Below are 18,222 nucleotides of genomic sequence, written 5' to 3' on the forward strand. Positions count from 1 at the left end.
ACACAAACTACAGGAAACGTGTTTGCCCTCTTCAGAGCGGTTATTTCTCACCATCGGCTGCACCATCTAATGAGATCTTTGCAGATCATTCCTGGTTTTAACTGAATATCATCATATTAGAGTGTTGACCTTAGAAGGTCAGACGAGCTTTAGAACAGCAATTCTCAAAGTGTATTTACTGGTGCTGGTGCTTCAATAGGTAAGTCGCGATTAATCACAAATTTTATATCTATTCTAAATGAACAATAAAAAAAAAAAAATCTAGGTCTTCATACTCTTGTTAACAAAAGTGGAAAAAATGTGAATGAGATCATGTGGCCATTCAAGTAGGCGAAAAGCATTAGAACAGAAGTTGACCCAGAATTTCCAAGTAATCATCTCGCTCACGCTCTTGTTGTTGTTGTTGTTGTGTGACTGCAGGCGCACAGTATGGGCCTGGGGAATAAGTTCAAGGAGGTGAAGAAGGCCTACACTGAAGCCAACAAGCTACTGGGAGACCTCATTAAGGTGAGACGCCGAGATGAAACACGGCCGACATCACAGAGGCTCATTTTCATGTTGCCTTCCTTCCCGCAAGTCACAAAGAAATGGAACGTCCACCGTCTTCGTCAAGCTGACCTCGTTATCGTTATCGTCCATCGCGGTGTTGGTTCTGTTGCATGGAGGACGCACTTAAATTAACTCATTCGCTGCCATTGACGACTATAAACGTAAAAAGAATTCATGTGAGCTAGTTAGTTTAACATTTTTTTATGAAAACTTAATAAAATTAATTGTACATTTATAACATAAGTATAACGCCCCTTATTTTTAATTATGTATTTTTTATTAGGGGGCGTCAGGTGGTTAGAATTTTTAATTGTAATTAGTCACTTGACTTCACTAGTTAACTAACGATTACTCCAAATTTTTATGTCTGTTCTAAATTTACAATAAAAAAAATTCTAGATTTTTATACTCTTGTTAGCAAAAGCGGGGGAAAATGTTAAACTAAAAGAAATAGTAAAAATTATTTTTTGACGTCTATAGACGTCAATGGCAGTGAATGAGTTAAGATAAGATGAAATTTCAATGTTGTACATAACTTTACCTTTGAGTCCCTTAGCTCGAGGCTCGCACATAATGGGAAACGCCATTGATGGGCTAATGGATAGCATTGCTAATTGCCTCCAGTTTTAATTGGCAAACATTCGTCTGTCTTCTCTTCAGTTTTGCTTCTTCCTGCCGAGTGCCTCGCAATAGAGCAACAACTTGTGCACATATTTGTCTGTATTAGCTGGCTGTCTCTCTGTCAGCTTGCTTGTGGAATTAGAGGCCACGCACAGACGTTTCCAGCTTGAGCACTGCAGGTGTGCACGGCCGCCGTCGGTCTTCCCCCCCACACACACTTTCTTCACTCCATCATCCTCTGCCGCTCGTGCTCCGCCTCCATTTTGCTCGCCACTCAGACGTCATTTTGATTCGACTCTGGGCTCGTATCTCTAATCTGCGCCTCGCTCTCCCGGTGTCTCGTTATCGCTTCTGTCTGCCGTCTCCTCCTCTGGTGACAGGTACCATTCTTCACCGCTGCCGCTCGCCTGCCCGGCTCCCTTGACGCTGTAAAAGTGAGAGAGTTGTTTATGTGCTCGCTCGTAGACACGTAGAGGAGTGAGAAAGATGAGCAAAACCCTCAAGACGGGGTTTTTAGGAGGAGGGAGAGGAAGCGTGGAGGTATTAAGAACAGGAACAGAAACACCTAGCCAGGTGCTTTAAGGTACGAGGAGGACATGCATGAAAGGAAATGCATGAAAATACAAATACTAGGGTTCGACCGGCCTTCAAATATCGGCCTAATTTCTGATTATTTTCCCCTTAAAACATTATCGAAGAAAGCCGTCGTTTCCCATGCTGTGAAAGTGCCCTGAATGCACCATTTTGCTTGTGTAGCATTAGCAACTAGCAAGTGTGTAGCGTATGTTACGCTGGTTATTTTGTTCTCCTTAAGTGCCCTTTAAGCTGTTTAATGACACCACAGTTGGAGTTAACTGTAAAACTAATCACACAACGTTAAGAATCACGTCCACTGTATATTTTAATACAAAACATGGCTAGCCTAGCGCTAATGCTGAAAGCGAAGGGAGGATCCCATTCAAATGCTAACGGCAAGTTAGTATTGACGTTAGCTTAGTGTTTCTCCTTCAAATGATGAATATCCACACACAAATGCTGTGGGAACACATACCCACAGATGAGATAACACTACACAAAGGCACAAATTATTTACAATGTGTGGAAAAAAAATGTTTTTTTAATAGAATTTAATCGCAACTTTCTTCTGTACGCCATGGATGCACGTCCCCACACTGCCCCCAAGAGGCCAAAACGCAAAGGATCACTCAGTATTTGTTCTTACTGTTTTTTTCCGATGCTATTACTTACATTTATTCTATTCTTATTTCAGTTTCTTATTGTTTTATTTTGTCATTGTTGTTTCAAGTTATATTTACAGTTGATATTTCAAGGAATCAAAGACTTTATTTTCTCAAAATTCAAGGATGCATTTTTGATTTTTTTGTCACACATTTCCACATGACATGGCACGAAAATAGAAATTCAATCCCAGAGGTTCCCTATTAGCCCAGTAAAGTCCCAAGACTTAAAATAACACAAGATAAAAATATGTAAACGAAAGATGAATGCTTTACTGTACAGCAGATGTAAACAAGTAAGAATGGTTTTCTTATTGACACTTAATCTTTACAATTACTTTGTATACTTCATGAAATTTGTTGATAAGGTCATACTATGGCTTTCAAAGCGGAGAATCTTAATAGCGAAAGTTTGTGCGTAAGTGGCACCCGTTGAAAATAAATTTGGGGGGGGAGTATATATTTTTAAATAATCTGCAGATTAACCGGTAATTGGTATTTTTTTCTGACAAAAATCAGCATCGGCCTCAAAAAACGCATATCGGTCGGGCCCTAACAAATACAGCCCAATTATCAACTATGACTGCAAAAGATGGTGATATTGAATGAAATAGGTCTCCGAGTGAAGAAAGTATTTTAGTGTGAAGACAAATGCTGTTGCTGAGCAGCGAGAGAGAAAGTCATGATTCTTCAAGGCGCATGAGAAAACTAAAGGCAATGGGCTTTTTACTTTGCAATAAATAAGCAAAGATTGGCCTTGGGAAATGCTGATAACGTTGGAGAAAGTGAGTCACGTTGCAGTCTGCTTTGAGTTTTTTTTTTTTTTTTTTTACTTTTGGGACTCGCTTAATGACCACTCTGAAGATTGTAGACGTCGTTCGCGATCCCTCAAGCGTTCCTGTAAACAAGCGTTTAAACCAAAAAAAAAGTTTAAAAAAATAAATAACTACCAATGAGCTTTGATAACAACACTTGAATGCTGGTGTCTCATTACAGCAAGTAAGAATATATTCCTCTCACAAAAGCTGCTCGATTGTCCTCAGCAACGTATGCCGCTGATCTTCGCGCTGGGTCATGCAAATGAGCTTGCATTAGCATCATGATCCGCCGTCATAAATAATCAACGGGCACATGCGATTTTAATGACCGTTTTGTTGCTTGTCGAGAGCACGTTGCGGATTCTCCGCCGAGTACTCAACTGTGTGCGCGTCCTTCAGGTGACGCCGTCCTCCAAGATCGTGGGGGACCTGGCCCAGTTCATGGTCCAGAACAACCTGAGCCGCGCCGAGGTGGAGGAGAGGGCCGACGAGCTGTCCTTCCCTTTGTCTGTGGTGGAGTTCCTGCAGGGTTACGTTGGGATACCGCACGGAGGGTTCCCGGAGCCCTTCAGATCCAAGGTAATCACACCTCTTCCGTAAAAAAACAAACAAACACATTTTATTACTGCTAAATGTCAACGTAAACATGGCTTTCCAAGTAAGGGGTGGTCATTAACTCATTCACTGCCATTCAAAAATTATTTTTAACTATTTATATTATTACAATGTTTTCCTCTTTTGTTAACAAGAGTATGAAAACCTAGAAAATGTTTTTTTTTGGTACATTTAGAACAGATATAAAATTTGTGATTAATCATGAGTTAACTATTGAAGTCAGTCATAAAAAAATGAATCGCCTGATGACCTAATTTTTAATAATCAAATTTTTTTTATAATCTTTTTTCAAAAAATTAAAGATTATTAAAAATTAGGGCGTCAGGCGATTAAAAATTGTAATTGTAATTAATCGCATGACTTCAATAGTTAACTCATGATTAATCATAAATGTTATATCTGGTCTAAATGTACAATATTTTTTCCCCTAGGTTTTCATACTCTTGTTTAAAAAAAGTGGGAAAAAAATGTTAAACTAATAGAAATAGTTCAAATGAATTTTTGACGTCTATAGCCGTCAATGGCAGTGAATGAGTTAAAAAAAATAGTGGTGTTAAAGGAACTTTAAATTAACTCAACCTATCCACCCATAAAAACACTTTCTGCTGAAACCCCCCCTCTAAAAAAATGTGCTTAGTTGGTAAGCATCTTTGGTTTGCTGCCGCACACACACACACGCACACACACGGGTGATATCATCCGCTGCGTGTGCTCAAGCTGCCGGCGTTTTGTGCACGCGAAGCACGGAACATGTCATGTTTCTTTAATGGCGCCTAAAATAGTTAGCGAGCGGTCATTCGCAGGTTACGTCACATGCCATCAGGCCAGCAATTTAGGCTTTTTATCCCCCCTGCCATGCAAATACGCCCCCTAAAAAGAGGAAAGTGGCCCCTCGTGTTTTGTTCTTACATTCACGTCTTTCAGCTCATTGGCGATGAGCGTGGGAGTGTGCTGTTTAATAATTGTAAGCGAGAGAGCGAACACGCTTTGTCTTCATTTGTTCAAGCGACCTCCCGAGGACTTCAATGGCACGGCCATCTTTGAAGTGTCGGCGTGACGCGCGCGTTGAGTCAGCTGCCGTCGAACCGCCGAAGCGGTGTGACTAATAGCTTCGCGCCGCACCTCGAGCTTCGGCGAGGCCCACAAATGTGCTGATGTATTTTGGGCAACGTGGATCCAGAAATGTTTTGGATGAGTTTGTTGCCTTTTTTTTTTTTTTTTTTCTTCATATGTGGAGTAATGGATAGTCTGCCTCTTCCGAAGTCAACGGCAGGTTAAAGCTTTTACGGAAAGGCGAAAAATCCACTGTGAACTTTACGAGCTCTTAACACACAGCTCTTCACAGTTGTGCGAAACCCACGAGGGCTCTCCTTTTGACACACTGCAAAAAACACGTCTGCTTAAGATGAGATAAAAATACACTTGTTTTTAGTGTAGATTTACTAGAAACAAGGGAAGTTATCTGCCAGTGCAGTAAGATAATTATACTAACTTAGATTTCTTGAAAAGAGAAAAAATGTGTAGATCTATCTCATTCACTGCCATTGACGGCTATAGACGTCAAAAATTCATTTGAACTATTTCTATTAGTTTTTATTGAAGGGCTGTGCAAATAATCGAAATTCAATTACAATTTCAATTAATACGCTGTAAAATAAATAAATAAATAATACTAATTTTGAGTTGTTTAAATTTATACATTTGCACCTTTTTTAAATTTTAAAATAACTATTACATTTAGTTTCATCCAAAAGTAACTTGCATAATTAGTGTTTCAAATAATTGTATTTGTCAGAATATTTTTTTTTACGTTTAACATTTTCTTGTTTTCTACTCAAAATAAATTATCTTCCTAATCGCGTTTTCAATTATTACCAAAATAATCGTGATTAATATTTTCTTCATAATTGAGCAGCTTTACTATATTGCACTTTTGTTTGATTGTTATCACACTTGTATTTTTCCATTAATCTTGTTACTTGATTCTGCAAAATCTTAAAATCTTAAAATTCAATTCCTTTGATGTTGGTTTGTCATCTTAAAATGTGGAAAAAGTTTGTCTTCAGCCTCACATTACTCAAAACTGGCTGTTAACACTCAAGGCTAAAACTGCTTGATCAAATAAGATACTTAATTAATAAGTATCTTAAAATAAGCAGAATGATCTCGCCTGACAATCTTATTTTACGTAAAAATAACTTGTCAGACTCTTACAGCATTTTAGCTTATTGTGCATAAAAATTAACCGATTTTAAGATTCACAAACTAAGTAGGAAATAAAAGACAAATATGAATATAAATGAAAACGACCTGAACCCGCACGTTCCTCCTTGTCCAGGTACTCAAGTCCCTCCCTCGCGTGGAGGGCCGCCCCGGCGCCTCGCTGCCACCGATGGACTTCAAGTCCCTGGAGGCGGGGCTACGGGCGGCGCACGACGACGACATCACGACCGAAGACATCATGTCGGCCGCCATGTACCCCAAAGTGTTCCAGGAATACAAAGAATTCACCGGTGGGTTTCAAATTTGCAATTGAAATGTTCACAGCTTCAGAAAAATTCAGTCCGTTGCACAATTTGCAGTGGTGTGCAAACTAAGGCTGGGGGGGCCATTTGTGGCCCGCCATCCATTTTTAAGCATATACTAAAAATGACGTATTCTACGAACAAGTTTGTTTTATACACTCTAAAAGGAGCAGGAACTAAAGTAACCCAATTATGGATCAATTCGACCCAACTTTCTGGGTTGTTTTATAGCAAATGAGCCAATTTTTGACCCAAGTAAAGGATCTGACCAATCATTATGAGTTGTTGACTCAAAATTGGGTCAAATTGACCCAAAAAGAGGATCTGTCCATTCTTGACCCATAGTTGGGTTATTTTTGACCCAACTGTATCCTGTAGAGCGTTTCTAAATATGCAAAGATGAAAATTAACTATTTATTTCATAACGCTTTGCGATTCAATCCTAACATATTGACCTTATACAAAGGTAGCAGTTTAAAAATATATAATTTTTTAAACAAAGAGCTACATCTTGAGTACTGATTCATGCAAAGGGCTCTTACCAGTTCCATACACACTTCTGAAATAACGCGCTCAAATTAACTTTATGTTCTAATGTTATCGATAATAATGAATGATTTTCATGTTTGCGAAGGCAATGTTTGTAAACGATTTCGGTTTTCAAATGATCACGTCTGCAACTTTCCTAGGAAATTACAATGTCCCTTTACTGGTGAGCTTCTTTTTTTTTTTTTAGAACAGGCCAGGTCCTTAGGGGCTACCTGGTGCCAATTAAATAAAAATACATTTAAAAATTGCAATTGTGACACACACACATAATATGTACACACACACACACACACAGTATATACATATATATGTAATATGATGTTCTTGTGCTGCAGCCAACTTTGGCCCAGTGGACTGTCTCAGCACCAGGCTCTTCCTGGATGGACCAAAGATCGCTGAGGAGTTTGAGGTAACTTCTTTTTTTTTTTTTTTGCACACTGTGAAGCTGCATGTTACATTTGAATTTGTCAGCATCGCCACTGACCTTGAGAGGAAGTGACCGGGATTGTTTGTTATTATTTATAACAAGTGCTTCATGAGTCGTTTGACAAGTGTGAGCAGGCTGATAAATGACTGGCTGCAGAAAGTGTCGCATACTTTTCATGTGTCGAGCTCAATTGACTTTGGAGTCGCTCAAGTGCCTTTCATCAACAAGCAACCAGCTCCCCGCTGCAGGGAACTGGTTTTTTTTCCTTATTCCTCCTCATGTCATTCTAATCAGGCAGTCATCCATCTTTCATTGCCTTTTTTTTTTTGTAGAGATAGACCCGATACGCTTTTTTCAGGGCCGATACCGTATAGCGGTAGTCATGTTTGAAGCCGATTATTCATTTGCAGCAAAAAAAAAAAGAAAGAAACGTTTTTAGTAATACAAACTTGCGGGCTAACTGTTAACGCGGACGCTAATTTGCGAGCTAACTGTTAGCCAACACATTACTCCCAAATAGCTGTTAATTCGTGATCTAGCGGTTAGCTCAAGGGCTAATCATTAACCCGCGCGCTAACTCCCAAATAGCCATTAATTCGCGAGCTAGCGGTTAGCTCAAGGGCTAATCATTAGCCTGCATGCTAAATTGCGAGCTAACGCATTGTCAACTAGCAGGGGCAACTTTATTGATTTAGTCTATTCCTATTTTTCTGCACCTGCTGCAACATTTAGTCCTCGTATGTGAAATGAACACGTTCACATCCGCCTTGATGAATAATTTCTGCTTTTTCAACAATATCAATATTCTCATTACGTGGTACGGGCGCACACGGCAGCTTATTGTGAGCGGCCAAGGGTGAACGCGTTTCATTTGACGGCGGCAGAAGTGCTCCAGGTCGGTGTTAATTGATTTTCATATTGCTCGGGACCCGAGGAGCAGCACTTCACCGCTGCCGTGTTATCAAAGATTCAACATTTGCATCGATCGCTCAGATATGCTATTGACCCAAACTGCAAACCACTAACATGCCACTCATTCGCCAGGATTTTATTGTTTTGCCGCGCTTTCTTTTTAGTCATTCATCTCCAGTGGAAAACAACAGCGCTTTTTGTTGTCATGACAATAGATATTCCCACTGGATCGAGTCCTATTAGCGGCAGCGAGGAGTGAGAGACGGACTGAAAGCGCGTCAAAAAGTGACAACTTTTGCTTTTTTCACAAGCGTTGCTTTATGGCTTGTGAAAGGAGGCGAGGGAGACAAATGGCACTGCAAAGAAAAGGCGCTCGTGGTCCTCCTACCGGAGAGCAAATCATACACTTTTTATGCTCTTTCTGCAACTTCTCCATCCTACAATGGAGCAACATTAGCTTAGCTGTCAAAAAGGAATCTTTTGTGTCTTTGTTGCCATTTGGGGGATGTCCAAACTGATTTATGAGATCCAATACAAAAGCTATATGAAATATGTAACCCTTACAAATATAATGATCACGATTGATAGTCACTGTGGTCATAATATTGAATTATATGAGGATTTTGCACGGCGTGACAACGAGGCCCTCTAAATTGGCCTCACCTGCTCGAAGCCTAGTTGCACAGGTTGGCTGACAAGTCGGGGTTTTTTGTTTATGTCGACACTTCTACCTTTCTCATTGTGACTTGCATACACTCACTGCTAACAATGAGGCACTCCAGCCCCTGTACACACACTGGGTCATGCGCTCTAAAAGGAGTTGGGTTAAAAGTAACCCATGGATTGAAAATTGACCGATCTCCTGGTCAATTAGACAAAACTTTCTGGGTTGTTTTATATAAAATACCCCAATTTTTGACCCAAGTAGAGGATCTGACCCAACTTTATGGGTCTTATGTACAAAATGGCCTAATTTTTTTACCCAATGTTGGGTCAAATTGATCTAAGTAGAAGATCTGACTCAACTTTCTGAGTTGTTTTATTGAAAATGTCCCAATTTCTGTCTCGAACTTGGATCCAATTAACCCACGTAGAGGATCTAACCTAACCATATGGGTCATTATATACAATTTTTGACCCAAAGTTAGCTCAAATTGACCCAAGTAGAGGATCTATCTGTTTTATTTTATCCTTAAAAGAGGTTGTTTTTTTTTTTTACCTGTTTTTAGAGTGGGAGCATTTTGGATTTTTCATTGTAGTTATTTTTTATTTTGGTTTGATTTATATATTTTTTAAATAAATTTGTTTAGATTAATTTTGTGAATTTTTATTAGTTTTTTATTTTTAATCAGATTTTTTTTTAAATATATGGTGTATTTGTTGTGTGCAAGCTATAAAAAAGTATTTTGCAATCAAGTAAAGTAAACTACAATTCTTAAACGACTTGTTTAATCTTCCGTCATCTGTACGCATGTACAGCAATACAGAAATAAATACATTAAAAAATGAACCACAAAAGCTCCGTTTTGTTTTAGTTTTATAAACGCCAAATGTAGTTTCAGTTTCGTTTTTATTTCATTAACTAAAATGTTTTAGCCACTTTTTTTATTTATTTTTTGTTATTTCCTCCGTTTTTGTTACCCACACACTGACTGCCAAATCTCTGGATTGACTTTAAAGGGTCTTTTAGAAGCTCTAATGAATTGAAAAGGGCGCGTCTGAATGATTGAGTCCATCCACTAAGTGCTAGTTTGCTGACATGTCATTGAAGTAGACAGCGAGGAGCATCTGGCATCATCTCACACTTCATTTCCAGTCCGTTGCAAATCTCGTCAAAGAGCGTTGAAGGCGGTGCCTTGCGCACACGCACGCACGCACGCACGCACGCACACACACACTGCTGTCAGTCACCCACACGTGCGGCTAATAAAAACTTCGCCTTGGCCGGCCTTGTGCTGGTGATTCAGTCTCATTTTAATTACGTTTGACAGGAATGTAAACTTAGATTTGCACAAACACAGACTCCAACATACACGAGCTGTCACTTCGCATCTTCGCAGATGCCAACACACACACATGATCTCATTCCACGACAGGTTATTAATAAGGTCGCGTTAAGTCTAGAGTGAAACCCGTTTTGAGTCCGAGACGCCATGAGAGCTTAACGTGTTGTTAGCTTCGTCCTGGAGACCGCTCCTGCGGTAAAGGAGCGTTCGCTCACAGCATTAGACAAACACGCGCGACTAGGCACACACACACACACACACACACACACACACACACACAAAAAAAGATCTTACGAGCGTTATTATGCGCCACTTGATTGTTTAAGCAAGAATGGGGAAATTACGAGCCGGCTGTTTTGCACGTTGCACTCGACTGTGTCGAAAAGAAAAACAATCAAATGAGGGATTTAATTTGGCGCCTTATAAATGGAGAATAACAACGAGGGGCGGCCGATGCCGCCGGAGCCTCTCACGCGAGTTGACGCGAGTGTGACGGTTAACGTTGGGGAACACGTCGCGCTTTAATTGCTCTGTCGGCTTGATGAGACTGGCAGGCAAACGCGCAAGGCAACAACAGAGCCGGCGCGAGGCGCCCAAAGTCAACTTCTAAAATCTATTAGCCACACTGCACACATTTGTACCGGTGGCCACTTGACTGACTTGTTTTGGTCCCTGCGTCTGTCCGGCAATGTCTTATTTTCCCGCCCTCGGCCTGCAGGTGGAGCTGGAGAGGGGCAAGATCCTGCACATTAAGGCCCTGGCTCTGGGTGACCTGAACAAGGCCGGCCAGAGGGAAGTCTTCTTTGAGCTGAACGGACAGCTGAGATCTGTGCTGGTGAAAGACACGGTCGCCATGAAGGTACGACGTGATGGATTGCGCCCGAACGAGAATGAGAGCGAGCGGCCTTGGATGGATAAATGATAGACGCCGCGTACGAGGAGGATGAATTGCTCCGAGTAAACAATGAGGACGCGTATTAATGGAGAGAGAGCTTAGCGATGATGACGTTCTATTTCTCCTCACACCTGTAAACATATTTGTACCGATGATGGATGCCTGAATGAAATCTCCCCTCCAGGAGATGAAGTTCCATCCCAAGGCCCAGAAGTCCATCAAGGGTCAGGTGGGGGCGCCCATGCCTGGAAAAGTGCTGGAGGTCAAAGTGGAAGTGGGTTCCAAGGTAAACTTGTCACACACAATCCCAATCAGGGTTTAAGTACTCTTAAGGTGGTTTTGACATGTATCTGAGTTATACTGGAGAATTTAAAGCGGGCTAAAGGTTGTTTCACTGTCATGCTAATGTTGCTCAGCTTGAGCAACAGAATCCACCCTAATTGACAGAAACACTCAAATTGACTTCGTTTCCACACGCGGTGGTGTGATGATTGTAAGTTTTCAAATTTCCCATTAAGTGTACCAGGATAATTAAAAAAAAACATACCTAAGCAGATTTAGATCTGTGCTATACTTGAGAATGTATTCATGGCTAACAGTTGTTTCGCTATCATGCTAAAGCTAAATGACAAAAACCCAAACCCCAACTTCAACCAGTTCCAACAAACTAACTCCAATTAAAATATCCAAAATATCCTAAAAACAGCCATGCAACTTCCAACTCCCATAATATCCCAACTAACCCCCATCTAATTTCTACTAACTCCTACAAACTCTCACAAACTCCCAACTAACTCATTCCAACTAACATAAACTCAACTAACTCCTACAAACTCTCAACTAACTCCAATAAACGCTTAACTCCAATAAACTCCCAACTAATGTCTAAAAACTCCCAACTAAGTCTTACACACTCCCAAATTCCAACTAAATCCTACAAGCTCCTAAATCCTGCTAACTCCTATGAACTCAGAGAACTCGCAAGTAGCGCTTAAAAACTACTAGATGAACCTCCCAATTGTCTCCAACAAACTCCCAACTAACTCCTGTTAACGCGCCAAAAAAACTCTTCTAACTCCCAGTAACTAATGAACTAACTCTAATAAACTCCTAACTACCGTAAACTCAACTGACTCCAATAAACTCATAACTACCATGAACTCAACTAACTCCTACAAACTCTCAACTCACTCCAATAAACTCCCAACTAACGTCTTCAAACTCCCAACTAAGTCTTACACACTCCCAAATCCCAACTAAATCCTACAAGCTCCTAAATCCTGCTAACTCCCAACTAACTCCTATGAACTCCCAGATAATTCGCAAGTAGCTCTTAAAAACTACTAGATAAACCTCCCAATTGTCTCCAACGAACTCCAACAAACTTCCAATTAACTCCTGTGAGCGCGCCAAAAAAACTCCCTTATCACTCCCCGTAACTGATGAACTAACTCCAAACACCAACACCACTGAACTCAAACGAACTCCAACACAAAAAAAAAAACCTTTCCAGGTGGATTTTTTTCATGTATCTGTGCTATACATGACAATTTCTAAAAGGCTAAAAGTGGTTTCACTGTCATGCTAATGTTGCAAAAGCGAAACGATAGAAACGACCTTAGTTCACAGAAACTCTCAAATGGACTTGTTCAGTTTCCACACACGGCATGATAACAAACTGTGAAATGTAACTTTGTCCTTCACACTTGCATTGTTGCAGCCAAACACCGGGGGCACAAAAGAGCACCAATGATTGACATGTCACATCCACTACACAACGGCAAACTATTTCACGTAGCAATTTTGTCTCGTGGTCGCACGTAATGCCCAATGCTTCTTTACCACAGTAACCACGTGACAAAGCCACAGTTGAGGGTTTTTTTGTTTTACGTATAGCGAAGGTGCTGACTCAGCACTTCTACTTTTGCCCCTTTTGCAGGTGGAAAAGGGTCAGCCTCTGTGCGTGCTCTCCGCCATGAAAATGGAGACCGTGGTCAACTCCCCGCTGTCCGGCACCGTCAAGGCGGTGCACGCCGTGGCCGACGCCTCCCTGGAGGGAGATGACCTGATCCTGGAGATCGAGGAGTAGATTGAAAAGGCGGGGGGCGAGCAGGGGGGGCGCAGGGGGTTGAGGGTTCTTTATGGGTGACTGATTTTCTTTGAGTACATTTTTTGGGAGTCATCTACAGACAGCGAGAAGGGCGTAGTGTAGACACGCACAATAATATATGTAAAATTGTGATTATTTAGTCATTCTTCAGGATGAGGACTAGTTTTGCCCGAGCTACATTCCATCACGAGTCTTAAACTAACTGAAACATGCGCAAACGCTACTTTGCAATCAAAATGTCATCGGCTCCATTAGTTCTGTTAGTTCTTCCGCAAAAAAATTGGGGGCCGAGCGTAAGGGCCCCCCAAGGTGGTTCTGGCTTATCATTCGGGTTTCGTGTCAGGTGCATTCTGGGAATGTGTGAGGTCAGGACAATCTGTTTGGAGCTGGACACAGGGCGATAGTTCAGCTCGTCCTGGCGGCGAAGGTCGCGTTACTGTATCAGTAACATCAGCGAGCGGTCGTTACTCCCCCCCCGCATCGCGTCGGAGTAAAAACTGGACGTAAACGAGGTGGCGCGCTGACGTGAGGCAGAACCGCTGTGATTCATTTCTTCATTAATACTCTGTCAAGTGATGTGAAATTAGCCGGACTAATAAGAGTCTCTGGAGACCCCCGGCAGCAGCGGCGGCGCGGCTCCGATACTTCGACGTGTGTGCACGCATACATTAGCCTAATTGTGTGTGCGCAAGCAAATTTCCAAGCGGCTCTCGTCATGCCGCACCTCCAGAGGTTAAAAAAGAAAACAGCTCCTAAACGAGATGACATATTCGCAAACACGGAGGCGTTCTTTTGTTGCGCCCGGAAAGCCCAACACGAGCAGCTGAACTTGAAAATCTGTCAACTTCTAACATTAAAGTATGTGGAGGAAATAATTATGCCCCCCCCCCAATCCCCCAAATTAAAAACACAGATGGCCCCGCCCCCTTTCGTCCTCATCAGTGTCTACCTGATTACCGGCACATCCTTGCCAGCCTGCGCTCGTCAGGCCATTAAAATAAATGGTTTGCTTCTAGGGTTACGCCATCTACTGGCCAGTTACTGTCATGTGTGTGTTTTTTTTTCATCTCTCTATAACAAGCAACCAAAATGTTTGCTTACTCTTTCATATGCAAAAAGTCTCGCAAAAATATTAGTTTACATTTAGCTGCTAAATGGATGATAACTATGGATGTGTAGCCTGTACTGGATAAGAAGCACACCAGAAAAAAACAAAAACACTACAAAAAAAAAAAAAGGGAGGTGATTACATACCAAGAGCTCTAATTGTAATTGTCTTTACTTACAAATAAAGTTGAGTTAACAAAGCCTGTGTTTCGACTCCACGTTCACATCTTTAGTTCAATTGTGGCTTGGCTCCACCCCCGTGCGCGTGAGTGACAGGACATTCCCGCACGGCCGGATGATGGATGACGACGCACCCCCGCGGCCTTACGAGCTATCTGCTTAAACACCGACGGAGCGCACTGAATCAATCACGACTGTCGCGCGAGCGCCTCCATCGATCAGCCGCCCGCCGATCACTTGGATGGCGTTTTTGCGGCTTGTTTGGGACGCCGTGCCGCTGACAGCATGTTCGGCGCTCGGTCAAGCGGAATGCGAAGACGGAACACGATGTTGGAGGCGGCGGCGGCGGCACGGCCGGTAAGAGGTCCGACCTTCTTGCTGTTACAACCTTGACTTTTGGGTGTCGCTGTGATTGACGTGGTGACGTTTTACCCTCACCAGCTGGAGTTTATTTGTTATTATTACCATAAGTCTTTTCATAAAACGAGTCTCACAAATGTACTTAGTTTGAAAGAGAGTGAATAATTATTCTTCTTCTTAAAAAAAAAAAAAGGACTTAAAGATGTTTAATGCTACTCCCAGTTGAAGTTACTGTCAAGCTAAACAAAACAAAGATATTGACATTAGAGGTGGGAATCTTTGAATGTCTCCCGATTCGATTACGATTTTTGGGTGTGCGATTCGATTTCAGAATCGATTTTCGATTAAGAACGATTTTTGATTCAAAGTGATTTGATTGACAATGATTTTTGCTTCAATCTATAGATGTGCAAGGAATCGTAATGATCTAATCCAGTCTGACTCGCTAATGCTAATTAGCGCGCTACTCGCGGCACTTTTATCACTCAAAAGAACGGCCCCACGCTGCAAAAAAACAACTTTTATTGGAATAACTTGATCGTGACTTTTTCCGTCTACTCTCTAATGTGGCTACAACTTAACAGTGTATCAGACCGCGTGGAACCACACTGCCCCTAAGTGGCCAAATCAGGTACAACATAAACAGCGCTCCAAATAAAATGGAATTTGAGTCATTTAAAATCAATTCTGAATCATACTAAATGAGAATCGCGATTCTTATGAGAATCGATTTGCAATTAATCGCATGACTTCAATAGTTAACTCACGATTAATCATAAATGTTATATCTGTTCTAAATGTACAATAAAAAAATTCTAGGTTTTCATACTCTTGTTAACAAAAGTGGAAAAAATGTTAAACTAATAGAAATCGTTCAAATGATTTTTTTATGTCAATAGCCGTCAATGGCAGTGAATGAGTTATAATGGGATCTCTAAAAGGTGCTAAACTCTAGTTAACATGACTCTCAGGCCTTGACTCTGAGTCTGACCTTTCATCTTTGTGCGTCTTTGATTTCATCCAAGAGAGCAGAGAGACGCTTCCCCTGACTCCTTTTCTTTTCCCCTTTTCAGCCTCTCCTTTCTAGGCATTATGCTACAATTACTCAATAAATAGACCAATTGTAACCAAACAGGCCAATGGCATGAGAATAAATAAGACTGACTGATACAAACCAGACACCAACATCAGTTCATCACATTTTAAAGTTAAAAAATAAAAAGCCCCACAAATCAAATTACAATGATCCGAAGGGCACTTTTTTTTTAAGAGACCTTAAAGATTTATTTGGTTTTTTTTAGCCATCTTTTCGACAATTTTTGCTTAAATATGAGCGCTGTATAGCGTGAACTCAAGTTGTGCAGTTAAATTAACCAAACTTTCCAGATTAGATGCTAACAATTAGCATCAGTAAGTGGTCACAGGCAGATATTTGTGTTTCTTTATGTATAAATATATAAATATTGTCTTTGTTATACTGCCCCCAGGTGGTCAAGACATACTCACCAGGACATTGTCCACTGAATTTGGCTCTCTTTTTTTTGCGGAAGACACTTAGAGGTTTATCCACAATTTTTCAAGATATATTTTTTTAAGCTGGTGGGGGGGGGGGGGGTCTTTTTTTTTTTTTCTTAATGCATTGTGCCTGCCAATTATAGCATTTATATATCCAATGAATATTGTGGGCATTACTACAGTTTACTGGGGTGTCGTGCCCCCTCCCGCCCCCCGTCTGCCAGGCACCACTGTATTGAAAACTCCACCGTGCACAACCCAGACAGGATTGGAGGCATGAGGGAGCGCGAGTGTGTGTTTGTCTGTCTCCGTACGTGTGTTCTGTGCGCCTCCACTTTGAGAACGGTGCGCGGTTACCGTGGCAACAGGCACATTCAGGCCAAAAGGATGCTGTCTGGGGAAGAGCGGCCCGTGTTTCATCTGTGACGCCGCACGCACGTATATTTTACTTTAAAAACACACACACACACACACACACACACACACACCCTTCTCTCGCGATTGCAGACTGTGAGTGCCACCTGTGGCGAATTAACCCTACTCCGTTTTCATTTTCGACTTATCACTCATTAGATCCATCTCTATGAAAAGGATAACTGGAGTGATATGTTGATTATCGTAATGCAGGTGCAGCGTGTAAGCGGCGCTCGTTTTAATCATCTAAGGCAGTTAGTGTGACAACAAAGTGCGGAGAAGTGTGATTTAGTGCAGTCTGTCACTTGTTATCGGCTCCAGCACCCCATTTAAGATGACAGAGGACACACTGAGCTGTGTTATCGCTCCATCTGCACGCTGCTGGGAGTGAGGACCCATAATGTCATAATTACATGCTTTCCAAATAAATGTTAGGAGATTTGGGGGTGGGGGGGGTCAAGAACTATCTCGCTACTGCGTAACCTTTAAAACTTCGCTAAGCCCTTTCCAAAAGTTGATTTCAACATCTTGTCTGCTTTCAGTCTACACCTCAGTCATGTCACTTGTTTGTTTCACATTTAATTTGCAGTCTTATTCTAAAAAATCAATTAAATCTTAGTAGCCTACAGTGTTGGGAATAACGGCGTTTTCTCTATAAACGGACTAATCTAACTAATTATTTTCCCTATAATTGAAACGCCGTTGTCGTTATTGTATGAGAAATGCGTTGCGTTACAAGACGTTGTGCAGTGACTGGCTTCTCAAATGTCATTTGCGCACAGTTGGAGGCACTGTTGTTGTCGGACCTCGTCACAATAAAAGTGTTTTGACAGCTGAAATGTGTAGCGACTTTTATTTTGGAGGTGCCGCGGGAAGCGTGTCAAGACGTGACGGACGTGTCGTCCTTCCTTCTGGACCCTAAGGCTTAGCATCTTTTAGCATTTTAGCAAAGAGTCCACGTCCTCGCCTGGAACTGGAACTGGTTTGAAAACTTCGACAAGAGTGACGTTAATAATAATAACAGTCGAGATTTGCCGAAAAACAGCCGCCATGAGGAGCGATTTGTTGATAATTCGATGGAGTGACATTTGTATGTGAATGATGCATGTTAAGTCCAGGGTTATTATAGTTTTGGAATTTTTCATTTTAGTTAGTTTTTATTCCGTTTTGTTTGTTAAATTTAGTTAGTTTTAATTAGTTTTCGGGGTGGTTCTGTTAGTTTTTATTAGTTTTAGTTATTTCATAAATGCTTAGTTTTATTACTTGTGGGCAATATTTAAAAAAACAAAAAAAACACCATGGGAGCAACGTCATCTGAAGGTGCTTTTCGATTGGCTGCTGCTAGATGACGTCACTTTCGTGTGACACACTTTTGAATGTC

The 18,222-nt window shown here is 41.3% G+C and overlaps 1 protein-coding gene across 1 annotated transcript in view; it reads left to right on the top strand.

The window, feature by feature from the left end:
- Positions 1 to 14,572, top strand: part of LOC147159386 (pyruvate carboxylase, mitochondrial-like) — a 146,643-nt gene extending 132,071 nt beyond the window's left edge. The window contains exons 21-27 of the mRNA XM_086059741.1: positions 421 to 507; positions 3,626 to 3,805; positions 6,180 to 6,354; positions 7,251 to 7,324; positions 10,979 to 11,119; positions 11,340 to 11,441; positions 13,095 to 14,572. Of these exons, the coding sequence (XP_085915867.1) occupies positions 421 to 507; positions 3,626 to 3,805; positions 6,180 to 6,354; positions 7,251 to 7,324; positions 10,979 to 11,119; positions 11,340 to 11,441; positions 13,095 to 13,244 (909 nt within the window). The 3' untranslated portion in view covers positions 13,245 to 14,572. The remainder of the gene's footprint in view (positions 1 to 420; positions 508 to 3,625; positions 3,806 to 6,179; positions 6,355 to 7,250; positions 7,325 to 10,978; positions 11,120 to 11,339; positions 11,442 to 13,094) is intronic.
- Positions 14,573 to 18,222: the final 3,650 nt, after the last annotated feature.

Source organism: Leptonotus elevatus, chromosome 17, assembly GCF_054856555.1.
Source record: "Leptonotus elevatus isolate MCC_2025b chromosome 17, RoL_Lele_1.0, whole genome shotgun sequence".
NCBI classification, from domain to species: Eukaryota; Metazoa; Chordata; class Actinopteri; order Syngnathiformes; family Syngnathidae; genus Leptonotus; species Leptonotus elevatus.